This window comes from Dermacentor albipictus, chromosome 2 (assembly GCF_038994185.2).
Source record: "Dermacentor albipictus isolate Rhodes 1998 colony chromosome 2, USDA_Dalb.pri_finalv2, whole genome shotgun sequence".
Classification (NCBI taxonomy): Eukaryota; Metazoa; Arthropoda; class Arachnida; order Ixodida; family Ixodidae; genus Dermacentor; species Dermacentor albipictus.
The window spans coordinates 113,211,520-113,239,107 of NC_091822.1; the positions used below are offsets into that span (position 1 = coordinate 113,211,520).

General features: G+C 44.9%; 1 protein-coding gene across 1 annotated transcript in view; it reads right to left on the minus strand.

Moving 5' to 3' along the window:
- The window catches only part of LOC135910939 (nose resistant to fluoxetine protein 6-like), a 63,142-nt gene that overhangs the window by 6,497 nt on the left and 29,057 nt on the right, over positions 1-27,588 (minus strand). The window contains exons 9-13 of the mRNA XM_065443010.2: positions 26,676-26,762; positions 23,326-23,491; positions 21,728-21,810; positions 18,209-18,331; positions 1,013-1,133 (exon numbers count right to left, since the gene is read on the minus strand). Coding sequence (XP_065299082.2) covers positions 1,013-1,133; positions 18,209-18,331; positions 21,728-21,810; positions 23,326-23,491; positions 26,676-26,762 — 580 coding nt within the window. The remainder of the gene's footprint in view (positions 1-1,012; positions 1,134-18,208; positions 18,332-21,727; positions 21,811-23,325; positions 23,492-26,675; positions 26,763-27,588) is intronic.

Consider the following 27,588-nt stretch of genomic DNA (forward strand, 5'->3'; position numbering starts at 1 on the left):
TTTCCGTTTAGTCGACATAGCCACATAACATTTTGCCACCTTCAAAACTGGTTATTAATAATGTATTTTCTACAGCGGGATTCCTCTTTCGCGCTTCTCTGAAAACGCTCGGCGCCTTCTAGAGCCGCCACCGCGAAGCCTGCGCGTGGCCTCTTAAATGTATAGCCGCGCTGGCAGGCGCGAACGGTGAAAAACGCATCTTGCGACAGCCGGGCGGCTCCTCTATCGCGCTTCTTTCTAGACACGCTGCGCCGTTTAATGGCACTGCCGAGAAGTCTGCGCGCGGCCTTCCGAGACGAGAAGCATGGCGCGCCGGTGTGTGCTAACGCTCATAATTGTTCCCTCGCTTACTGTAACAGAAAATGTAACTGGGCTAGTTGGTTTACTTGCATCTTTCAACTGTAAAAGCACACAAAGACGACAAAGAGTGAAGAAGTGTTCTCGTCTTTGTGCGCTTTTGCAGTTTCAAGATACCTCGCTTACTGCACACACAGTGGAAAATACTTAAGACCCGTTTACAGTCCGACGTTATCGGCGCGCGGGCGAGCGTCGTTCGTGGTCAGTCACGCTACGTCGCTTGTTTTCGTACCTTTCTTGGGATTGAGTCCATTTCGCGCTACTTTTGGTTACGAGCATATCAGCCCAATCGCCCATTACTGCAGTACGACATGCAATCGCGCGTAGTATCTGGTACCCACGCCATTTACTCGCAGCAGGAATTCCAAGCGCGTAGCTGTTATTGTCAGCGCTCCTATTGCAGATATATCTTTTGGTTTTCACTGATGCCAGGCAGCGCATTTTTAGGCGCAAACTAACGTTAAAAGTAGTGGCTAAATTTGGGGATGCATTTCATTAGCGTGCTCGGCTATTCCGATGCTGATTGTATAAAAAAGAAACTCATCAGACAGGAAATATAAGCACAGGGCGTCCTCGGCTACGTGTCGGCATGCATTACAGCTTGTCCCCGTAACAAACGCAAACCACGAAGTAGATTTTAAATTCAGAAGCCTACCTTTGAAATTTTGCGCTCTCGAAAGTCGGCGACAATAAGAGCCGTCATACAGCCGCTAAAGTAGCACACAGCGTGATAAAAAGGCTGGAGGTAATAATTGTCGACTGTGCTCCTCATCCGCCTGTAAGAACAAAAATGAGAAGAACGCCACATACACGATCAAAGCAAAGTTGTAAGCGTTCAATGAAAATGCAGAAAGCCAATAATATATTCCTGGTGAAATGCCGAAATTTCAAGTTTCTCAGAAATCAGCAGTTATGCACCGGTAAATGGGCCCGGAGCCACAGAGGAAATCATTCGTAACTCCATGCTACACTTTACCAAGAGGAAATTTTACTGCAGAAGCGGTTTCTCTATGTGTCTCCTGCTGACTGCCATTTCACGGAAACTGCGTCGCCGCCTGACACGGCTCAATACGGGACTGCAGGCATATCACGAGCAGGTGCATAGGCATAGACGTCTCTATACTGCCGCTTCAGATGTGCCAGTCACTGGAAGGCTCGCTCTGTTCTCTGAGGAATTAAGCAACGAAACAACAAACGCTGCCATTATGCCCTCCCTGCCACAAATATGTGCCTTCGGGCGCATCATTTCTTTTATAAAACCAACCGAAGAGATTTTCTTGCTCTTCTGCCCGCTTTCTTACTCGAACTTTATTCGCTAACGTTTAATTCTTTCGCGCAACCGAGGTCCTAGGTGCCTTATTCTAGGACCTATACAGGGTGTTTCGGAGAACACGTTCAAATTTAATAAAATATACATATATGCCTGCTCCAGGTAGCACAATTCGAGTCCGTGAGCTGGTATACACGCAAAGGCGGGCGTTACACGCACAAAAAAATTAAAATGCATTTGTTTTTACTGAAATGAAAATAAAAGAAACAGACGTAGTCACCTTTTAATGGTGATGGCTACTCCTTTTGTCATTGCGCAAAACAATATAAAAAATATGTAGGAAAATGAAAAGCAACCACTTCATACGGTCAGAAATTCACAGCATAGTCCTATACGCCCATGAACATAACAGTATAAAAGTCAAATGCAAGTTGCACCACAATGAGTTCGTAAACAGTCACAAACACACACAAACGGTCGGGATTTAGACTTCGATGAGCATATAAACAGATGAGGAATTACACAGTGTTAAAATAATTCACACAAAAAATGTATAACACGCAATATACAAGCACTAATAATTTCAAATAATAGAAGGACGTTACAGTGACTTCATGTGATTATTCAGTGCAATACCTAGTATTCGTTAAGGATGCCTGTGTCTTCATAATAATGCTCAAGAGCATTCAATGCTTTTCGCTGTGCTATTTTTGATGGCCATAAGCCCAGCAATTTTGCGAGTGAGAAAGACCGGTGAGGATCAAGGGAGTGTAGCTCTTGTTCTAGCTGCCGCCTTTGCATCTCGCATATGGGGCATTCGAGGAGTAGATGGTGAACTTCCTCGTCATCGTGGCCGCAAGAGCAAGCCGGGGAAGGAGCCCGTTTGATTCGATGTAGGAAATATTTGGTGTAGGCTGTCCCAATGCGCAGTCGATGAATTAGTGCCTCGGTGCTTTTAGAAAGTTGTACATCCAGCTGGTATTTGAGTTGAGGTTCCACTTCGTAAAGGATTCATTCCTTAGTGTTTTCACTAAGCCATGTTGATATACACAAGCCTTTCTTTAATACTCTCAATATCCGTTTTGTGTCCATTGGTGATAAAGGAATGAGTTGAATTTCTGCATTCTTATAGGCCGATTTTGCCAAGGAGTCCGCTAGTTCGTTGCCTGCTATACCAGCATTGCCCGGGACCCACTGTAATATCACTTCATGTTTCCTTTCATGAGCCTGAGTTAAACTGTTCAGTACTGCGTATGTTATTCGTGCGTGGGGTCGGCTGTCATCAATATATTTAAGACATGCCAAAGCCGATAAGGAGTCCGTGCAAATTACCCACTTGGTTGGTGTCTCATATTTTTTGACAAAATGAGTGGCTTGGAGAATTACCATTGATTCCGCTATTGTTGGTGACGACGTGCGTCCTATAGTCGACAAGCATGCTCTACCTCTAAGGATGGTATAACATATGCTACAATCGCACCTTCTTTGATGTACCGCTGACGGCGGCCCATAAATCGGCTACAATTTCTTTCTGACATGAAATAACTTCTAGAATAAAGTGACCTCGAAAGAGTGCGAGTTATAAAACGTTGTGGGAAATAGTGAATCGTTGGCATGAATGCTACTTGGACGCGGTAAGCGCAGACGCGCCAGCAATCGACTGTATACAAAGCGGCTCGCCTGACTGGCGTGTTTACTGATCGCTACTAACGGCACCAAGAAAACTAACCGTATTTTCACTTAAGAGAAACATAAATGTTCAGGCATTGATTGTGCTGACGAATTTAGGCGCTGAATTACGAGCTGCGGACGCATCACAAGGACCCTCGACCCCGGATAGACGGCCGGCGAGCTAGGCCTACATCGTCTCCCTGTGATCGGAAGCTTGCATGGCATGCTCGTTCTCTTCTGTTGGCGCCAATGAAATCAAATATGCTGTAATTTAAGCGTGACATAACTATGTGCACGTTGTGCCAACTAACATACGCGCTTCGTTATACGAGCAGCAAGCGATCGTGTCACAAGCGCAACCGGTGTCGGATTCGATGGCCCAGCGAGCTATGCCTGCCGGCTCCTGGCCATCGGCGGCTGTCGACGGATCCGATACTGCTAACGTGGCCTTGCGGAAACACGTCTACAGCGCACGCATAGACGTGTTTATATTGTCATCGTTTGTTTCAAAGAAGATAGCTGTGCAAATACGGTTGCTTTCACTTTCTGTTCGAAGTTACGCAGAATTCCGAACTTCCACGCAGGGGCACCGGTTCTGGGCGGAGCTACCCGCCGCTCGCTCATTCGTACCGTGTGTCCCGAACCGCCGCATGCGACAGATCGCACGGAAAATCGCACCATGTGTCTCAGCTTTAGATGTGCCCAATCACTTAGCGACTGAGATATTGCGGCCGGTGATGGCAAGGACCAACCTCTACAAAACCCTCGCATCGGCCACGATCAATGGTAACACACAACAAATCGGCGTTGAACGTTGTGGCAGCGCAGTCAAGCTGATAGTGTGGGAAATATCCCGATGGACACGACAAACAATGCAGTTGCAGCGACACGGAGAGCGTTCCACTACAAGTACAACAGCTAGAACAAGCAACAACAGAGGAGAAGAGTACATGTAAGCCGGATGGCAGCCAACGAAAATTTGTGACGTAGCCACATGACATAGCGTTTTCTTGGCTATTTAAAATCCCGCGTGATGTCAATGTCGCGAGGTGTTCTGTATTGTGGTTGGCGGTGCGCACGTACCTTAAAATTGATTTTAAATATGTTCTAAGCGGTATTCGCCGATGATATTTTATAGACGATGTGTGTGTGACCAACTAAATCAATCTCACAAGTTATCTCGACTTCAAATTTTTGTGTCAGCACTCCTTTAATATCAATAACCACAGCAACAGCAATGTTCCCACAGCTAATCTCGTGGTCAACAAACGTTACCAAGTCAAAGATGCAGTCCATTGTACATCTGCGTTTTCTGAAGCCAGCCATTTGATCTGGTAGACAAGTGCAGGATTCTATCCACCATTTCACTCTAATATCGATCATCTTTTCCATTACCTTTGAAACACAGTTAGTTAAACTAACAGGACGGAAGGAGTCAAGAGACAGTGGCATTTTGCCAGGTTTTAGCAATGGGACTACGTTAGCGATCCTCCAACTCATAGGAACATATGCTTCCTCCCACATTTTGTTGAAGTTGTGTAGGAGAGTGGATGTGCCTGTTGGGCCGAGGTTTTTCAAGGTACAATAAGAGATGTTGTCAGGACCAGTCGCTGTTCTTTGGCGTGTCTTCGAGAGAGCGTGCTGCAGTTCATTTAGAGAGAACAGAATATCCAACTGGGTATGAGGTAAACTGCAAGCATTTTCAATCTGTTGCTGCACCGAAAAGATAGATTGATCTTGAATTGACAGAGGATTTGCGTTATTTGCTAGTGTTGGGCAGAACGTGTTTGTAATTTCACGTTCAGATATGCCAAGAGCTGTAGAAAGGCTTTTGAAGGGACTACATTGTGATACCGGATGGCCAAGGCCATTTATTAATCTCCAAATTTTCGGCAAGGGAGTGAAGGGGGTAAGTGGCGTGCAGAACTCGCACCACCGTTGCTGTCCCAGTTTTTTGCATGTCCCGGTTAGGTTTTCTGTGTGCAGCTTGACTTTCTTTATAATCTTGAAGCCTTCCGGAACGTTGAAACCGACGCTCTGCTCAGCGTCTAACGGCTCGGAGTCGTTTATAGTCTGCGTCGACACTGTTTTGTCCCTCCGGAACAGTTGTGCATCGCATAGCCCTGGAGTAATTACTTAGTACCGATGACATGAACGTGTCCAGGTCATTTACTTGGTTCAGTACCGCAGAATCATATTATCTAAATAGTGGCCAATTAGTAAGTTCAGTTACACTTGGAGACAGTGCCGGATACATAAGGGGATGCGCTATGAGAATTGAGTAGTGGTCACTGCCCCGTGTAATAATCCATCTAATAAACCATCTAATACCGCGCGTAAGGTCAGGGGAGGCTATAGTAAGATCAAGACAACTAGCGTAATTGTAGCCTCTTAAAAAGGGAATCGGTCCATCATTGAGCACAACAAGGCCGCATGAGTCTGTAGCCCTTTCTAAAGACCTGCCTTTAAAATCAGTGTGGCTACTGCCCCACGTAACGTTATGCGCATTGAAGTCCCCGCAGAATAGGACTGGTCCTTAAATGCTTTGAAAGAAATGCATGAAAGTTGAGCCGCCGATGCGGCTCTGCAAGCCTTTGTTTCGGCGGATGTCATAGAAGGTGACTCGCGGACGACACGCGTAGCTTTGGCTACAGCTTCAAAGGACATGTAAGCGCTTTCCGAGCTCAATACGCTTTGTCCAAGCTGCGCGAGCAGCGTATACGTTCTTGTAATACAAGTGGGCCTAAAAATGTGTTCATGGCTATCCCAAATTTCCGGTTATGAATTAATGAGTACCAGCGTGTTTAGGTCTTTGTTCTTTATTTCGCAATACCTTTAAGTAGCGGCTTGTCACGTTTCTGACTCAATGAAGTTCCCCGCGTGGTCACTATCTGATGGTTTATTTTATGCCTGATCGTTCGCGCGCGTGCTCAGTCGCGATAGGTTTATTCTTGCTAGTCACAATGTTATATGTTATACGTTATACAAGGTTATACGTATATGTTCTGTACGCTTTAATAGCTTATAGGAAGTACGTACGTATTATCGCTAGTCACTTGCTCCGTCAACCATTACGAAACGTTCAGCTTTGAATATTAGTGTGCTGTCGGTGTAGTCACCGTGACCACTGCTTCGGCGCGTTGATTAAGTGTGCGCCCGTTCATTAATTTTTCATACGCTGGCGGTGTAATGGGCGTAATTTTGCGTGTGAGTTGGTGTGGATGTGTGAAGTTAGCGTGCGAGAAACTTACTATATTATAGGAAGTGGCGCTACTGACTCTCTAAACGTATAACGAGCGGTAGTCACTCGTGCAGACGTGCCGGACTTGAAGTCCTGTCCTTGGAGGTAGCGATGAGTGATGACGGATGCGCTAGCAGATGAGTGAATTTCTTTTTTTTTCGCATCGAGGGAAGACGTGCATCGTGCAGAGCCAGCTACACAGGCAGTCCTTTTCTAGGAGCGGTCCGTGAACTTGGAGACACAAATTAATTCCGTTCCTTGATTTGCCGGTCACAATTTTTGCAGCCAAATACTGCACGCGTCTTCACACATCCGCTCCATATATTGCACCATGAATGGAGCACACTGCGTTAGCGAAAATCCAGCTGCATTTCAGACAGCTGATTGCACAGAAGAAGGACAGGACATCTTATGGTTTCGTATTCGTGCGTTTTCGCTGAGGCAACGTGCACGGCGCCGCCGTAAGCGCAATCTAGTTTCTCTAGAGCAAACTGCTTAGCGAAAGGGGTCAATAGGTGTTCTCTGTGACACCTACGGCGCGCGTTCGTAGTCCAAGTCCGCTGCGCGTTTGTTGTCGAGATACACCAATACGTCCTGCCTGCTTACCACACTTTCGCTTGCAGCAATCCTTGGCTTACACCGACTCCCACAGGACGTGATGAAGTCTGCGCGATTTTACCAAAAGTTGATTTCGTGAACTACGTTACCATTGGCTCGGTTAGCGTTCCTTCAGGCAGCCCACGCCAACGTATGAGCTCTTTGAGTTTGTGCGTCGAGGCTAAAGCGTCAAATTGATTTCATAAAATACTTCCTGACTCTCTTACATATCGCTGTCTGTCGGTGCTGTATAATTCCGTGCTCGAGCCTCTTTCAATGAGAAATTGATTCCCAGGCACTTCTTGCGCTAAATGAAAGCTTGTCTTCTCGTCCTGTACAAGTTTTTTAAAGTGAAGCTTTCTTTTTCTCTTCCTTCGACTTTCCTGATGCTGCTGCTGTCTTAAACGCCGCGTTAGAAGGAGGTTCACAGGGTGCATATACATGGCAGGAGCGTGATAGACAGGAAATGCGACGTGAGGAACTCTTTTGGACCGTTGCGTGGCACTGCATGTGCATAATGTCCTTTCGAACTCGCTTAGCGTCGCCACAAATTATCCGTGAGCCCCCAAGAAGCATCCACGAAACTACAGTGCTGTGTCGACCATTACGAAACGTTCATCCTCGAAGTTTAGTCTGCTGTCGGTGTAGTCACCGTCACACATGCTTCGGCGCATTCATTAGGTATGCGCCAGTTCACCTATTCTTGATACGTTTGCGATATAATGGGCGTAATTTCACGAGTGAGTTGCTGTGGATGTGTGTAGGTAACGTACGATAAACTTACTGTATGCCAGGAAACGGCGCTATTGACTCCCTCAGCGTATAACCAGCGGTAGTCACTCGTGCAGACGTTCGGGGTTGAAGTCCTGTCCTTGGAGGTCGGCGCTGCAACACTGGCGGATGCGTGATTTTTTTTTTTTTTTTTGTCATCGAGGGGAGACGTGCATCGCGGAGAGCCGGCAACACAGGCAGTCCTTATGTAAGAGTGGCCCGTGAACTTGGAGACATAGATTCATCCCATTCCTTAATACGCCGGTCATAATTTTACCAGCCAACTACTGCATACATCTTCACTCCACCGCTCCATATTTTGCAGCATGAATGGAGCACAGTGCGTTATCGAAAACCCAGTTGCATTCTCGACAGCTGATTGCACAGAAGCAGGGCAGGACAGTTCATGGTTTCGTATCCGTGCGCTTTCGCTAAGGCAACGTGCGGGGGCTGCCGTAAGCGCCATCTTGTTTCTCTAGAGCAAACTGTTTCGCGAAACGGGTCAGTAGGTGTACTGTGTGACAACTGCGGTGCGCGTTCGTAGTCCAAGTCCTCTGCGTGTTTGTTGTCGAGATACAACAATACGTCCTGCCTGCTTACCACACTTTCGCTTACAGCAATCATTCGCTTACACCGACTCCCGCAGGACGCGATGGAGTCTGCACGATTTTACCAAAAGTTGATTTCGTGAATGCGGTTACCATTGGCTTCGGTTGGCGTCCTTCAGGCAGCCCACGCCAACGTATGAGCTCTTTGAGTTTGTGCGTCAAGGCTAAAGCGTGAAATTGATTTCATAAAATACTTCCCGACTCTCTTACATATCGCTGTCTGTCAGTGCTGTATAATTCCGTTCTTGAACCTATTTTAATGAGCAATTCATTCCCAGGCACTTCTTGCGCTAAATGAAAGCTTGTCTTCTCGTCCTGGACAAGATTTTAAAGCGAAGCTTTCTTTCTCTTTAACGTACGACCCGGTACGCTACTGCAATTTATGGAAAATTCATACCATGCAAATTTTACAAGCGGACAACTGTCGCAGCGCGTGTAGGCGCAAAGTCGCATTAAAGTACCGTAGCGTCTAGTCGCCAGTACGGAAGCCGTAGCTTTGTGCCTATGGTTGTGGACGAGATCATGAGTTCAATCCCCACCGCGGCAGCCGCATATAGACGGGGGGTGAAATACAAATACGCTCGTGCACTTAGATTTTCTTGCATGCTAAAGAACCCAGGGGTGTCAAAATACTAAACCGCAGTCTACCACTACGGCGTGCCTCCGATTGACGACCCGATTGTGGTTTTGGCACGTACAGCCCGAAAATTCATATAAAATTTGACGCCTCTGCCACAGTACCCTTCCGCCAATAAGCTCCAATAATAATAATAATCGTCTGCCGCGATGCAATGCACCGTGTGAGGCAATGACAACGCTAGCCTTCTCGCAGGTTATAAACAATGGCGCATAACAACGCCTCAAACAAACAGGTCTCGCTATGTGTTCGGTGTACTACGCGGGCGCACACAGCACGGGTGCACACAAGATAACGTTTACCATCAACTGACCACTCTCCTATTTTACAAAATGCTGAATAAATTAAGCATTCACCGTCAACAACACTGCTAATTATTGTCAATCAAAGCAAATACCACAGAAAACTTCGCTTGCTTCGATTGCCACAGTGAATAAAATCTGCACTTTCTTTTCTTCATTTTGCAAGTAAATGACAATGTTTGGTTTTTATGTCGGCTTTCCCAGGCATAGATTACTATATCATCTTCCTATTGCGCAAATTACGATGACTTTCAACAAAAGTTATACGTCGCAGTATCAGTGCCAGCCCAAGCGCCGATGCCACCATTCTCCACAGTCTGTTATCAGCGCCCATCCCAATCTGTTGGAAATTCGCCAACCACAGTCCGATAGCATGAGCCACTTTGTCCCCGCGAAGTTTACCGTGGTTAAAAATCTTCACAGAACACATAGCAAGTTACTGCAGATTAGGCTACAAAGTAAGAAAGTTTCGAATTTTTACCGAAAGGTCACCCTTTTGGTCAGTCCGCGAGTTAATGTCCAGCAGCCGATTCTCATACACAGAGAAGCTGTTTAACTATGGGGAATTTACGCAGGTGCACAAGGCATTGATGGCGTCACTAAGAATTTTGAGTAGACTGGCCACCATGCATTTAGATACGTTTGTTGCCTTAAATTGCGTGAACACCATCTGCGCTGTGTTTGCACATGAAGACAGGGGAGCCGGAGCAAAGAAAAAATTGTGCTAGCATAAAAAATGGTTTAACTTGTGGACTAGGTGGGGAGTTTGTAGAAAGACTGGATACTCCATTTCTTTTATAAACTAGTTAGTCAATACTCGTTGAATATTATTAAATACGGTTGACTCGCATTCCCTCGATCTCTGTTAATTAGACTTTTTGAGTCATTCGACTGCACTGGAAAATTCTGACGAATCACCATGCATTGCTATGAAAGGAAAACTTGCTTAGTTTTAGTGAAAAAGCATACTGGTTCAATAAAGTCGAGTAACACTGGCGCTTCCTTGCATGAGCGGCGATTACTAAAAGCTAAAATTACAGTAAATTTATCATACAGTGTGACAGCTTCCCTCGAAGGTGACAGTGACAGCAGATAATTGTCCTGCAATAACCACGACGACTTGCCTGCTTAGAGGATATTGACAACACCGACGACAGTTGGATGCATTTGGGCCACTGGACCATGATGAAACGTATAGTTATTGTAATACTGCAATGAACTAGTCTGTCGAAGGCGGCAGAGTACATTATAAACACTTAATATTAACCCACCATGCCACGTTACCCAACACCATTGTTACAGTTCGGAATAATAAAGTGTGCCTTCCCATTCTGCACTTCAGTTCGTCAACGCAAGTTCTTCCGTTCGATATTTCCCTAGCGACGCTGCATTCCTTGCAGCCCTGTACCGTTTCGACACTGGCTACTGATGCTCGGCTTGATATGACTGCTGCGCAGTCGTCTTCAACTTCCACGTATGAGGTACCATTACGCCCAATGATTTCCCCTGACCTGCGACCTGATTACGCTGATTATCTCTGTTCCCTCGTAGCTTCGTACCAAGATATCTTTTGGGGGTCGTCCATTGGGCCAGAGCAACCTTATTTCGCATCGCATAAGCACAAGTGATGCACTTCCCATTCACCGGAGGCCTTAACGTGAGTCAGCAACCGAACGTGCCATCATACAAAACGCAATCGACAAAATACTTGAGAATAACATTGTACAGCCTTCTTCTGGTCCTTGGGCCTCCCCAATCGTATTGGCGAAGAAAAAGGACCAAACTTGGAAGTTTTGCGCGGATTATCGCCATCTAAACAAGGTCACCAAGAAGGACGTGTACCCTTTCCACCGACCGCAGACGCGTTAAACTGCTTGAACGGCGCCAGTTACTTCTCCTTCATTGACCTCCGCTCTGGGTACTGCCAAATTGCTGTTGACAAACATGATCCCGAGAAAACAGCCTTCGTTGCACCTTAACACCGCTACCAATTTAAAGTCATGCCGTTTGGGCCCTACAATGCCCCTGTCACCTTCGAATGCATGGTGGACTCTCTTCTTCGAGATTTTAAGCGGTCGATATGCCTCTGCTATCTTGATGAAGTTCTTCTTTATTCGCCCAACTTCAAAAGCCATCTTCATCGCCTCTCCACCGTTTTTTGCCGTTTTCCGAAAAGCCGGTCTACAGATCAACTCTGCTAAATGCCACTTCGGGTGTCGTCCCATCAAGGTCCTTGGCCACGTCGTCGATGCTGCCGCCATACAGCCTGATCCTGACAAAGTCCGTGCTGTAAAGAAATTCCCGCTTCAGGGCTCGTCGAATGACCTCCGCAGCTTTATAGGACTATCTCCCTATTTTCGACGCTTCATCGAGAACTTCATGGACATCGCCCGCCTCTTGACTGGTCTTCTCAAGAAGGTCGTTTCTTTTTTGTAGGGACCTGATCAAGCCTCCACCTTTACCGAACTTGTTACTAGACTCGCGAATCCGCCCATTTTGACTCACTTTGACCAGGCCGTGCAAACCAAAGTTCGTACAGATGCGAGTGGTCATTCTTGCCCAACGACAGAATGGATTGTCCCTCGTTATTGCCTATAATAGCCGACTCCTATCTCATTCTGAGCAGAATTATTCCATTACCGAACGTGAATGCCTCGCTGTCGTGTGGGCCATCACGAATTTTCGCCCCTACCTTTACGGGCGACACTTCTCTGTGGTCACGGATCACAATGTACTCTGTTGGATATCTTCACTGAAAGACCCTGCGGGACGCCTCAGCGACTGCGCTTTAGAATTACAGGAATACCCCTTTTCTTTGACATAGTACAGGGCGACTGCATCAGAACGCCGACTAGCTGTCTCTACCTCCGTCTTGCCCACCTGATCTCACCGACGACGACATTGATGCCAGTGTTCTATCCATTACGGATTTTCTCAACATCGTCATTGAGCAGCGTCGTGACCCCTGCTTACGATCTATCATCCATCGCCTCATAGCACAACCCTCCTACCCCCCATCCCCACTCTTCGTTTTATAAGACAGTGTGGTGTGTTGTACAGGCGTAATTTTGACCCCAACTTCACCGAGATTCTGATCGTCTTTCGGGAACACCTACGCTCGGACGGGCTCGCCACTTAGGCGTCGCTAGCACTTATGACCGCGTCCGTCGGCACTTCTTCTGGCCTGCCCTTAACCGTTCCGTTCAACGATACGTTGCAACCAGCGAGTGCTGTCAACGTCCCAATAGACCCTCCTCGCGTCCAGATGGCCTACTCTAGCCGATCGGCATTCCCTGCGAGTCGTTTTTCCGTGTTGGCTTGGACCTACTTGAATCTATCCCTGTGTCAGCACTTGGCAACCGATGGATTGCGGTTTGTCTGAACTTGTCTGCCGGACAGTTAAAATTAATCAGTCAGGTTGAAGACCTGAAAGTTCATTTATTGTCGACGGACAAAGCTATTGCTGATATGGGAAAACGCATGACTGACCTAGAGGGTCATTATCAAAATCTTGTCTCCCTGCGCTCCGACTTTGAAGCCGTCAAAACGTCTACCGCTCAAGTGGCCACCGTGGTACACAGGCTTGAAGCGCGTATTGATGACGCCGAGAACCAGTCACGACGCAATAATCTTATTTTTATGGCCTCCCTGAATCAGCTGGATCAGAGGCGTTTGCCCAGACCGAGCAACTTATCATCAAGCACTGCCACGATCATCTTAATATTAGCATCGAGCTGAAGGAAATTGAGCGCGCACATCGTCTCGGTCATCGCACAGGTACTAACCGCCACCGTCCTGTCATAACAAAATTCACCTTCCATAAAAGAAAAGAATTGATTCTTTCTAACGGCCGCAAGTTCAAAGGAACCAGCTTCAGCGTTGGAGAGGATTTCACTCGTTCCGTACAAAACGCTCGCAGGCACCTTATAACTTTCGCGAAAAGCAAATCATTACCTTGTTCTTTGCGATTCAAAACACTGCATATGGGTCATAAGCGCTACGTCTACGACGAGCAAACGCAGTCTGTCAAAGAAATAATATAGCAATTTCCCCGTCGTAAAAATTTCTGCTACACTGTCAAGCCCAAATCTAACATATCATTGTCTGTAACCTTTGCCAACGCACGCAGTTTCCTTCCCAAACGTGACGCTTCTTCCCACCTTGTTTTATCATCCAACAGTAATATAATGGTGATAACCCAAACGTGGCTAACAGAAGATATAACAGACACAGAAGTACTAGCCGACCTACCGGAATTTCATGTCTACCGAAAGGATCGCAAAGGCATGCGGGGGGGCGGTGTACTGATTGCTGTGCATCAGCAGTTATCGTGCTCCGTAGCCAAAAACACTTCTGATCTTGAAGTATTACGGCTAATTATTCATGCTTCCCCCCATACATTAATTCTAGGTGTTTGCTACAGGCCTCCGCATAATACTCCAGATTTCTCACTTAAACTTAATAACAGTTTGAGTGACCTTACTAATCAACACCCGCAAGCAGAAATCCTCCTTTTTGGTGATTTTAACTTTCCTCAAATAGACTGGTGCAATGACGTCCCCATAAGTATGGGCAGTGAGCCTGCCAGTGATTTTGTGGATTTCTGCCTTAATTTTAATTTAACCCAACTTGTACCAGAACCTACACGCGTTGCACTGAGCACTTCTAGCATCTTAGATCTCATCCTAACCAGTAATCCGGAAAGCTTATCATCAATAGCATATCTACCTGAAGTCGGCGACCATAAAGTAATTCACGCCACATTTTCGTTTCAGCCCGTGAAACGCCATTTAATCAGCAAAACAATCCGCCTGTACAATAAAGGTAATTATGATGCCATTAATAGTGATCTGAGCACATTTCTTCCTACGTTCGTGAGGTTATGTTCTATGCGCTCTATTAATGAAAACTGGTCAATATTTAAAAACAAACTAGGTGATCTCGTTGATAAATTCATACCAAGAATAACATTTCGCGGAAGTCGTAACAAACCATGGTTCACTAAAACGCTTAAGCGACTTGAAAACAAAAAGAAACGTCTCTTCCGCTCAGCCAAACTAAACGGACACCCCTCTGCTTGGGAGAAATATTTTGTAGCCGAGGACGATTATCTGAGGGCTATACGGAAAGCTAAATTCTCCTTTTTCCACGATGAACTGCCTAAAATGCTTACTAAAAGCCCTCGTCAATTTCGGCAAATAATAAACCCTCAGGAGGCGCGCATGATCAGCGTGTTAAATCCACATGGCGAAGTGGTCAGCGACAGCGAGTGTGCTGAGATTTTTAACGCAGCCTTTTTCTCTGTATTTACTAACGAGACTTCAACTCCAGATCTTCCCACATCTACTAACATAACTGCGCGTATGTCGCCAATTATATTCTCGGCAGATGGAATCACTTCGATTATTGATAACATCAAGCTTTCATCGTCAGCAGGTGTAGATGACATTAATTCCAAGCTCTTAAAAAATATTAACCATGTATCTGCTGCGTACCTAACTTTGTTGTTTTCACAGTAACTCTCTACAGGCATCTTACCATCCGACTGGAAAGTGGGCAAGGTCGTTCCAGTCTTCAAATCAGGCAACAGAGACACCCCATTAAATTATCGCCCTATATCATTAACTAGTGTCCCCTGCAAAATCATGGAACACGTCATATACTCGCATATCATGAACTTTTTAGACTCAATCTGTTTTTTTCACCCTTGTCAGCATGGATTTCGAAAAGGCTACTCTTGCGAAACACAGCTGGCAATTTTCCTTCACGACCTGCATGTTAACCTTGACAGTAACCTTCAGACTGACGCCATATTCCTGGATTTTGCAAAAGCATTTGACACAGTTCCCCACAAACATTTGCTGCTAAAATTGTCTGAGTTAAATTTACGTCCCAACGTACTAAAATGTATAGAAGCATTCTTGACTAACCGCTCTCAGTTTGTTTGTGTTAATAACCATTATTCTAGCAGACTCCCCGTAGCATCAGGCGTCCCCCAGGGATCCGTCTTGGGACCACTTCTTTTTTTAATTTACATTAACGATCTACCAACGCATGTATTATGTAAGATTCGCATGTTTGCAGATGATTGCGTAATCTACCGCAAAGTTACTAACACATCTGACCACACACTTATCCAGAATGATCTCAATAACGTACGAGAATGGTGTAATCGCTGGCTAATGAACCTAAATCCTAACAAATGTAAACTCGTGTCTTTCACTCGCAGCCGTAACCCCCACACATTTACCTATACCACTGCTGATGTTCCAATATAATCAGTCCAATCATTCAAATACCTCGGTGTCATCCTATCTTGTGATCTGTCCTGGCGCTTGCACGCTACTAACATCATCTCAGCTGCTAATAGATCACTGGGATTTCTTAGACGACATCTGCGTCATACCCCACAACAAGTAAAAGCGTTGGCCTATAAATCATTTGTAAGATCGAAACTTGAATATGCATCTCCCATCTGGAATCCGCATCAGATTTATATCATAAATGCACTTGAGGCTGTGCAAAATCGCGCTACTAGGTTCATTCAATCTTCATATTCATACGATATCAGCATTTCATCGATGAAAGCGCAAACCGGCTTGGAAACGCTTTCTTTCCGTCGACAGGTTGCCACCCTCTCTCTCTTCCGCTCATTTTTTTTTCAGCTCCCTAAATCACCCACCGTACATCACGCCCCCTTCATACATATCTCATCGCACCGGTCATCCGTTTCAAGTTGCACGCGCACGTGCCCGGACCACCACTTTTCAACATCATTTTTTATTCGAGCATCAAGGGACTGGAACGGCCTTCCACACGCCATCGCAGCCATTACAAGCCCATCTGCCTTTACTGAAGCTGTTGTCACCCATATCTCAAGATGAACGCCTGTTTCTAATGTTTATTTTATTAACCACCCCTTATGTAATACCCCTCTAATGGGGTTTTTAAGGTATTAAAGTGAAGTGAAGCGAAGTGAAGTTTCCACGGATTACGCGACTCGCTTCGCTATCACGTGAGCCCTCTCCACGAGCCGCGCCAGCGATGTTGCCGATTTTCTCCGTCGAGATGTCATTCTACAACACGGTGCTCCTCGTCAGCTAACGGATCGTGCCCGCTGCTTGCTCGCCAGAGTCATTGGCGATCTTCTACAATCCTGCACCACTCATCATCAGTTCACGACAGCTTACAATCCCCCCAAAATTAACTGACCGAGCACCTCAAGCACATGCTTACTAACATGCTCGCTATGTATGTGTCGGAGATCATCGGGATTGGGGCCTTCGCTTGTAACTATTCGCACCATGGCACTGTGGCTTACTCACCTTTCTATCTTTTGTATAGCCGCAACAAACTCCTGCCATTTGATTCCTTGCTCCCCACAGATTCATCTGCGACTTGCTCCTACGTCCTGGATGCATTGCCCGCACCGAAATTGCCCGCCGCATTGCCCGTGATCGTCTTGTCGCATATCACTCTCTCCAAAAACCGCTTAATGATCGTCGCCACCCCCGAGATGCGCACTTCGATCCTGGCACACTGGTCCTCTTCTGGCGACCTTCTCGTCGCATGCGGCTCTGCGAAAAGCTACTCCTCCTTTACGATGGGCCCTATGGCGTGGTGCGCCAAGTGACTGACTTGACATACGAAGTCTCCCCTGTGGTAGCCCGCACTGTGTCGGTGGCTCCGGCTACAGAAGTTGTACATCTACGGAGGCTCAAGTCCTACTACTCGGACTAGTGCCATATACCTTATCCAGCACCGGCACGGCGCTTTTTCCCACTGGAATTTATGTTACAGTATGGTATGCGCCGCTGCGAAAAGCTACTCCTCCTTTACGTTGGGCCCTATGGCGTTGTGCGCCAAGTGACTGACTTGACATACGAAGTCTCCCCTGTGGTAGCCCGCGCTGTGTCGGTGGCTCCGGCTACAGAAGTTGTACATCTACGGAGGCTCAAGTCCTACTACTCGGCCTAGTGCCATATACCTTATCCAGCACCGGCACGGCGATTTTTCCCTCTGGGATTTATGTTACAGTATGGTAAGGGCCGGCAGCGCGTGAACGGAAGACGAGGTTGACTGTTTTGCGATACCGTGCTTCGGAGCCCTCGCTGTTGCGTTTAATTAAACACCGGTTCAAATCTCCTACACCGTCACCATATGTTAGTTTTTGCCTCCGATTCTCAATTCAATCTTTCGCATAATTCTGCTACCTATCGTGATTTCATTAGAACCGAAATACCTGGAGTCGACAGAAGAAAGTTTTGCACTGGTCGTTTTAAAAATCTAACTTAAAAGAAATTCTCGTTGGAACAAACCTCATCGCAGTTCTGTCCATTTCTTAAAATGGTGATCAGCTATGTGAATAACAGCTGATGTGTTGCCCACGTTTTCGTTTTTGTTTTTTTAAATGAAATATTTCTGATTTAAATATGCCCGCTAGAGGTGCGTACTGTCACTTTGAGCGGCTCCTTTGTCCTGATGAAGAATGCTCATTTCTTTCTCCTGGATACACGCGATTGAGAACCATGATATAGCGCACTTCGGCTTCTCGTGCTCCTCTTATCTCAGGAAAACAAATATTTCCGTCATAATACTGAGCAGATAAGAAGGCAAACATAGGTGTTGCCTTATCTTTTATGGACAAGAAAACATCCTGCCGTCTGGTAGTTTCGCAATAACTCTGTTCAAAAAAACCTGTCGCATGTTTTTGCTTACTTGTCTTTGTCACTCTCTTACACGAGAAATACTTACGTGTAGTGAGGGTGAGGAACTATTATGAACGGTAGTAGGTGTAATCTGGCCACGGTCCAAGTTGCGATCGCGCAGCCTAGGAGAGAAAGCATGGCTAGTGATGCCAGGGCCACAGGCTTCCACCTGCATAAAGAGAACACAGGTCGCTAGGATGCCGCACAGGGATCGCAGAATGAAGCCTATTGCCAACGCTCGATCAGCATGCATACATAGGACCTCAACGTTCAGCCCACTATCGGTGCATAAGTCTGCTGTTCGTATTTCACTGCACTTGTCAAACTGAAGTACTGGGCAACGTGGCCACGCTTTTACTTCAATCACTCGGGACGCTTCAAGACGTAATAAACATTCAGACTCGCCATGGACAAAGGACGCCGCCAAAAAGTGCGATGATGGATCTCTGTTCCCGAAAGACTCAAGTCCAGCTTGTCATCTCCTTCTTGGAAGATGGCTTTTTTCAGGCAAAGTCACGGTTTATGGTTGGCGCAGCATGTAATGAAACAGGCGCTCAGGCTGGACGGTTCACGTCCTTTCGTGGAAGGCTCAATATGCCCCAATATTCGAGGGAAGGGCTTACTCGCTTATTCTGTCTACACGTAAAAATGTGTGAGCATGTCACACACACACATACAAACACGAACACACAACACCACAACTAGTTATCATGTACGCAATTCCTCTATGAAGATACCAAGGCGTTCTACATTTCATATCCTGATCTGGAAGCACCACTTTCACGTAAAGGAATAGCGTTGGCTTTACGGCTGGAGGGAAGTGATAGCTACAAAGTTGGAGATCGATAAAAAAAATAAAAGAGATATTTGCGAAATTTCCTAGTCGGTGACTTCGGGTGTCTACCACTCGCAGTGGAGTTGAACGGTCTGAAAAAGTCGTGACCAATTAGCTAAGCGATGCTTGTGGGAGAGCCTCCAAGACGTGGCGCGATCCGTAGATTGGTTCAGGGCTTCGGTTCACCAGCTTCTATACGTGCCGGTACAACCTCCTCATCACTAAGCGAATGTCTCTGCACTTCGTGCGAAATAACTTCGTGCTGGAAAGGTTGCTACCATATCGGAAACAACAGTCGCCGCGGGAACTCTCACTATGTTATTAGCCACCCTTGCAAGAAGAGTGCTGGAAATTTCTCACTGGTGAGGGCAATTATACTGAATGAAAGTTGCGCGCGAAAAGAATTGCAGTGATGGTGGTCACGCGATCTCTCCAAGCAGGTTTCTTAGACTTTACGACTGGTTTGATAGGAGCTGACTTGGAGGAATTATTCTGCATATAGATTGTGCGCAAAACGAAGTGTTCTGATGATGATCACGCGCTCTCCACATGTAGACATTCTACTCTTTCGAAGTGTAGTGGTGAGGACTGACTTGGCTTTTGTATAAAGGTTATGCGCGAAAAGAATTGTCTTTATGGTGCTAACATGCTCTCTGCATGCAAGTTTACTTGTCTTTGGAACTGGATTTCTGGGAACTGGCTCAAAGGAATCAACTTGCGTAATGATGGTGCGCCAAAACACGAGGGAGTCACCGGTTGTCCCTTTAGCCCAGCAAGCGTACCAGTATATGGATTTCTTTCACTATGAAACAAGAGTATGAAGACCGGTTGATGGAAATCATCTAGCACGAATGTGGTGCGGAAAAGGATGTGCCCTGCGGTGGTCTGATTGATTGCCGCATACTTGCGATGTGTGCTGGTGAACTGTCCATTCGAACAGGAGTATACTTAGTACGGGCTGGGGACAAATATTTTGAGCGAAAGTTGCGTGGAAAAGGTAAAGCCATGATGTTCGTTTCATTTTTGCTCCGACATGCTGACTTGCAACCCTTTAGAACACGAGCGCACGGTAGATTTCAGGCCTGAGGGAAATCATCTTGTACAATAATGTTCAGAATGGTTAAGAGGTTGAGCGCTCGGAAACCAGGAATAATACCCAAACAACATTGAGAGTTCCAGAAGTGGCGCTAGAAGCGATACTGTTTTCATATCCATTTGAAGAATATCCATGACAGGCACGAACGCTATCAAAGAACATCTTTCCATAGACTACTGGTAGCACGTCAGCAGCTACTTCAATCTATGGGTATTTAGGATTTAGCCCATCAGTCCGAAAATTAAGCCTCCTACTTATGTAAAGTCAACAATAATGAACATAAGTGCCTGTATCCACGGTTCTCGTATTTTTCGACTTCGTTTTTCCGCTCTTTGCTAAATAAATCGCAAAAAAAGCACATTCCAGGAAGCAAGCGCTTTTCCCCAACATCTTGTATTGTTCCAGCTTATCAGGAAACTGTGCAATGGAAATTAATCAGGTGATGAGTCATAAAACTAGTTTTGCGAAAAATGCCAGCAGCTGGCCGGAAGATCGCGGAGATTCACGATCACCCCTGAACTGCCATATTCACGTCCACATTTTCATTGCATATAATAAAGTGACAAAACGAACCTTTTATCCGCTCAGATATCAACGAAAGTCACTCCCAGCCTTGTTCAGGTCTAGCGATAGCTCTACTGGGTCTTTTAGGAAGTTTTATCTCGGGAGCTCCTGTCTAAAAGCATGAGACGAAAGAAGTAATTTTTCTCGCCAATCAATGTGCCGAATTGATTAGATTTCTTACATATATAGAAAAAAGTTTAAATGTAGTAACTGTTCGAATTGAATTTTCAATTTATGTCAGCAATGTGTTAAAAATATTTTCAAAGTTCAGTGTTTGCAACTTTGTCACTCAGGAATGAAAAACTTACCACAGTTCAGTATACTGCACGCAATAATACACCTAAGGTAACAATAGTGATGCATCATACGCCGAAAGAAAATGAACATCACTAATTTGCCAGAAGCGCTTTTCAATACCCTCGTAAATATGTAACAAATTTACGTAAACCGCAAACTCTGATATCGAGCTAGTCCGCTATGAATTATCTAACAGATGCAGTTTACAGAGCTGCGGTACCTGGTTTGCGGCACGTTTGCGAACTGCAAAGTTCGTGCTTCAGCTTTTTTAAAAAATGACCAATTTCTGGCATTTCTTTGTAAAAAAATTGCAGGTCCTAAATTAAACTTATGCTTCCTATAGCCGCTAGAATTTCACTTTCTCTCCTAAAAGCAGCAGCATTTCTCTCCAAAGGCAACAACATATGATAGACATCATATGTCTATTGAAAGTATTTCTGCATTTACCATATATTTGAAAAGACAAGTCAGAGTTGGCCCCTTAGCTAAATCTTCCTCTTAAAAACACATCTTTCTTGCTGTCACTTCAAATCAAACCTATTATTTCATTTTTGAGAACATAAATGTTTTAGTCAATATTTATCATCATGATTACACCAGTGTCCCCGCAGGGAACATGCACACAAGAGTAATTCAAGTTTAAGATTGCCTAAGGACCCTCGAAGCAAACGAAACCGTCAAGCAAAACATTTCAATAGACATGTCTGGATACATCATGCTACAGTAAAGGGAAATCACGTGAATGTAAAACGAATACGATCTTTGCAGCTCACCTTCTAAATGTCAGCAATGTTAGAAGCGAGACCACGAAGAGTTGGAAGTCGGTCGATAAGTACCAGATATGTGCGAATGTGTCCTAAAGAAATTGAAAAACATGCACCATTGATCACTTTAGGAAAAAATCTGTAAACCAACAACTGATCCGGAAGATTCCGCCTAGCCCTAAACACTCACAATAAATCAAGCTAATACCAGATACATGTTCGACATGTATTCGTTATATTGGGTTTTGAAGGCTCATGAGAATAAAAACAATATGACTGCAGATTTCTTCGACCTTACAGATTCACAGTTCATTCCGAGCCAAGCTGTTTCTTTCGGGCAGCCGCTTGGGAATTTCAGCTTCCAGTAATAAACCGGACAATTTCAAATTTTGGTTCCATATGACTCACTTGCTTGCAACTTTGTCCGAACGCAACATTTTTGAGCATTTATTTAAGGAATCCTCAACCAAGGCCTAACTTTACCAACAGCCTTTTAACTTCGCATGCGCATCAACCAGGTTGTCCCATATGCTCGTTAGTTAGGTTGTAGAATGGTTCAATTTGTAATGTTCTAAAAACGCTGTAAATAACCTACCCACTTCAATCTCGCGATACACGTCGCGCATTATATAGCACTTATTGTATATGAATCTGACATCACTGCCACTTCTTGTTCTCGGAGCAGCGGGAAGCTTCGTAAGAGCTTCATCTAACGACTCTAAACGGGCCAGAAACGAGCGTTCAGGAATCTTCATTTAGCTCCGATTGCGCTACATACTCTGAAATTTTACTGCAAGATACTCCTAACATGTGCGACATTCTCTTGAATACAAACTCCGTGAATTATATAGGTCTACCAGGACATTGTAAAAACACGCATAAAACGTTTTGGCGCGCTTCTGTTTTCACTAACACTTTTGCTGTAAAATATGCATTCAATATAGGACTAAAACTGGCTACTGCGACATCAAAAAGCCATGCAACGAGGAGCGAGTGTGCCTTAAGCGTAGGAAAGTCTTTATTGTTTTTCGGGGGAACAGACCCTAATATATGTGCTAATATAATCCTTAGGATAAATTAGAACGATAGATACATAAGATGGATAGATCGATCGATTGACTTATTGAATGGTTTATTTATTTATTTATTTATTATTATTTATTTATTTATTTATTTGTTTGTTTATTTATTTATTTATTTATTTATTTATTTATTTATTTTTTTATTTATTTATTTATTTATGAGGGCTTCTCTTTTGTAGTAGGACGACCACATGTCCTAACTTTTCATGACAGCAAATGTATCCATATATTGGCAAGTTGAACCTATATCCCGATTCTAAGCACAAGGAACCAGGAAAATTTAGAAAATATTATCCGGCTTGTGGAAGAGAAAACCTTTATTTTTAGCAGCTTTCTGAAAATTTTCAGCACCCGCCAGAATAGTTCTGAGAGACGTAGCTGACGATATTGCAGATAGGACCGTAGAAACCTCGTCGTAACTTAGATTGCCTACGTACAGCTTCTTGAACACTCATAAATGAACTTAGCAAGTTCCCGTAAATGTGTGTGGTACAAAGTTCCACCAAGGTCGTTTGCAAAGCTCACCTCGCTCTTCAGTTCAAAAAAGTTTCGGATCTGAACGAGGAAATGCCACCAGTGTTGCTCCATTTCCAAGTAAAATCTCTGGAAGAACTTCTCGGTGTCCGGTCCGGTGACAAAACGAGGGAGCAGGTAAAACCACATGAGGACGAAGAAAAGTGGGATGCACGTCCTGCAATTTGTTGCAGTAGTAATATTAAAAGGCGTATCTCATCCTAAAAGCATGGCTTCGATGCCTCTGAGGACATTGAGTTATGAAGTGTTAAACTAAGGCTACATAGTTTCGCTACAACTTAAAAAAATATGTGCCCTAATGCTCTTAATCTCTTACAACTCACACAACTTGCAACCTGCCCACTCCGTTTCTTTCCACCCGTATTTTCGCTCAACGACACTACATGTTGCACAAACTGGCCCAACAGTCTACGTTTCATTATGCAAAAAAAGAGAAGTGAGGCGTGCAGACAGGACACAAGAGTAGAGAAGTGGACAACACGAACGCCGACTGTCAACTGAAGGGAGCACTGAGGCCAAAAAAGAAAGAAGACGCAAAACTCATCTGCGCATGCTCAGGAATGGTAACACTAGGTGTCAGTCGGGTACACGTGCCGGTCGACGTGAGAGATAACTGTTAAGGCACTTACTCTCTTCCTTACGTAAAGTAATCGAAGGCTGACTCACGCACGCACTTCCACCATTATAGATATGCCACGCCTCTACCATAAGACGCGTATCTCCATTCTTATGCCTGTACAATATCGCGCATTCATCTAACTCTGGCATGCAGTTACAATCTCGGCAATGTAGCGAAAGATTAGAAGGCGATCTACCGGTTAACGACCTTTTATGTTCCATTAGCCTCTGATTGATACACCGTCCCGTTTGCTCTACGTAGAACTGGCCACAGCTAAGAAGAATTTTATAAACCACACCCATGAAACAATGATGCAACAAAACGAGTAATGCAAACTTTGTTTTCGGTTTCACAGCGGAATCCTCGATAACAACATGTAATTCTCCTGCTTCTTTGTCATTTAGTGTTTTCGCAGTCTGGTGATGTAGCAGTTATCTTTTACGCCACAACCTGCGATTCATTCGTTGCTATTCGCCTTCTACATGTGCCTACCGTTTGCATGTCTTTCCACAGTTTTTTTTTATTTTTTCATAAACATTGAGTTTTTCTTGGCCAAAAGAATGCATTCCCGGGCTAAATGGTGCATTGTTCTTGGAAACTGAGTTACTGTAGTAAATGGACAGGCCATAGACGAACATGTACGATATAAACGGATGCTGATTTCCAACTATATCATTTTGGTAGCCTTCCTTGTACATCGAATTCAATAAGCACCTTTACTTGGCTCCGAGGATCTACCCCCTCCCACATTCTAAACTCCATAGACTTCAGGCTCTAACAATAAGGCTTCTACGACGGGGGCATATCCAAACCCCCCTACATAGTAACGGGATTTACCCAGAAATTCAGAGAGCAAATGCACGCGCAATATGAAAGTACTTAGCGAACTTAGATCGCGTGCTCTGGCGGTGTCCCGCGTTACGCTGCAATGAAATCAACACTTCATCGCACTGGAATGCAGTTCTACGCAGCTCCAACCTCGAAGAACAGTTATGGGCTGTCCAATGGTCCCGCGCAGCTGCGGAGAAGCTCGGCCTCTCTGTCCCGACGTGGGAGCGGCCCGCCGTGCGCTAAGGCATGCTTTAAAGGACCGCAGTAAATTTCATCCATCCATCCATCCATCTATTCATCCATCCATCCATCCATCCATCCATCCCTCCATCCATCCATCCATTATCAAACTTTCATACATGCGGACATGTTATCAGACTACAAATGCACATCAGAGATGAAGCTCAAGAAATTGCGGTTCTGTATCGCTAAGGATGGATGGATGGATGGATGTTATGAGTGTCTCTTTAGGAACGGGGCGGTGGGTTGCGCCATCAAGCTCTTGCTATTATTCTGCCTAATATCCTACCTAGGATCAAAAAGAAAAAATGAAAAGAAACACTAAGAGCTCCCACAACTAAATTTGCTGACCCCCTATTACGAACTTTATTATTGTACGTCTACTTATTTTGTCGTTTCCCTACTTTTCTTCCACTAATCTTCCAATCGCCTCTTAAAAATCTCTATTGCGGAGGTGTTCACATGTACCCTGCTCCCGCGGAACCCAAGGGCTTCAAGGAGGCCAGTGGTGCCTAAATTGACCGCTGGGCAGATGTCTTCACATTCTAATAAATTGAGTTCCGTGTTTTCCCTAGCTTTACTGTTTTACTAGCTTAAATATTAACGCTAATGGCGCCCCCTAACGCAGAGATCACCAGCTTTCTTTGTGTGGGATGCTTCAACAGCCTCTATTTCTGCTTTTTATTTTGGATATCTTAAAGAGACCGTCTTATCTGAGTAAGGTGTGCACCCGCATAGGTTGCAGTGATTTGCCAGGTTACCTCCAAATGCGTTCCTAATTATAAGGTCAGGTTCTCATGCTCTCACTCTCAAGCAGCCAATATATATCCGGCCACAACTTGGTGGAATTTTATCCACCATGTGTATTGTACAGCCAGTGTAGCGATAGGCATGCTCTTTCTTTTGTACGTGATTCCCGCTTTTGTTTAACTAGCAAAGAACATCCTAGTGTTAGCTGACAAACGATCAGAAAAAAAATAACGAACGTCATAGCCGCTGCTATATTGTTGGGATTGTGCGAAACACGATACGTGTAGAGAATAAGGCAGCTGCAGTAGGTGAAGAGAATAATTAAAGTCGGCCCTCATCCTCACCGGTCCTTGGGGTCTTGACCCTTCGCGCTGCACAAACTCAGCATTTACTTGGCATTTATTGGCAAACTAGCCATACAGCAGCCATTGTCTCGTGGATAGTTTGTTTGTAACCAGGCTCTAAAGTTAACGAGAGGCTACTCGTGCATTCTTTTATTGATAACTAGGAGTATTGTGTTTAAACATTGTCCTGTTTCGCTTAATAAGCAACTTTCTTTTTTGCACTTTTTAGGACAGAAGTGCTACCTAACTATAGAAAAATAAATATTTCTGCTATAAATGCTATATGCATTCGCTGTTTACTATTCCCTATTTTATTAGATATTTGATACTTATTACGGGCATTCGATTTGTATTCGTACAAGTTTACATTCACCCACCTCAAGACATCTTCGCGTCAACGTTGGTGCAGTGTAAGACATATGCACGCAGCACGGAAAGATCTTACGCAGGCTGTCGCTATCACCTTTGGTGGTTCGCAGATGTCAGACGACCTGTGGATGCTATCCAGATTCTAATAGACTACCTATTCGCGATAAAATATAGGACGTGCTTCTCACCTGATCAACCTTCTAAGCACGGCAATGAGGAACACGGCAGCCCCATTTCCCTTCTGCTTGCTTACAATGTGAGACAGAAAAAATCCGCTGCAAAAAGGTTCAAACGTTTCTCTGTCGCCATCAAAAACAGGTCGTTCAATGTCCGCTATTTCATATCTCGCCGATCGATAAGCACCCTGTAAGTTTGTCAGATTTCCAACAAAACTTCTTCTCGAATTTAGATACTGCACAGGCACTATGCCAGACTGATCGATCAAGCAACGCCTCTGCCTACAACTGACCAGCAAAGGCAATGTTTATATGTTCTATCGGAACGATATTCAAACTTATAGCCTTACATTTGTGGAACATTCTTGTGTAACGAAGATCAGTTTACTTATAAAAGCCTGTTGAAAAGCCTCAAAGGCGCATACTATATAAACAGATCCACCAGAAAATTTGTTTACAGTGCCGGAGAAGTGCGACAAGAACTCTCCTTTATTAGAGCGAAGTTGACTTTGGCTAGGATCCCGGGATTTCTTCGTGACATGACGTTCAGAGGAAACTATCATCATCTAAGGATCATACCCCCAAATGCAATGGCTCGTACCCCCCCTCCCCCACCTCGCAATGTAGTAGCTACAAGCACACAGCAAAGTGAAGCGAACAGTGCAAACATTGAAATGACGCGTGCAACATAGATAACGGCATACGCTTCTATAAAGAACAACTTCCAAACAAGCGTCTGAACCACATAATTGATGATAAGGCACCACTGCGCCTTCATGAAATGCGAAACACGTAGTGCTACCGCATACGTTTCCGGGTAAAGATTACAACGTGGCTGTAGCATGTTCTGACAATGATGTTCTTCATGTGCGCTATGTCGAATCACTCAAATTCTAAACCTGCTACCGGCCCACTCCCGCCTTTC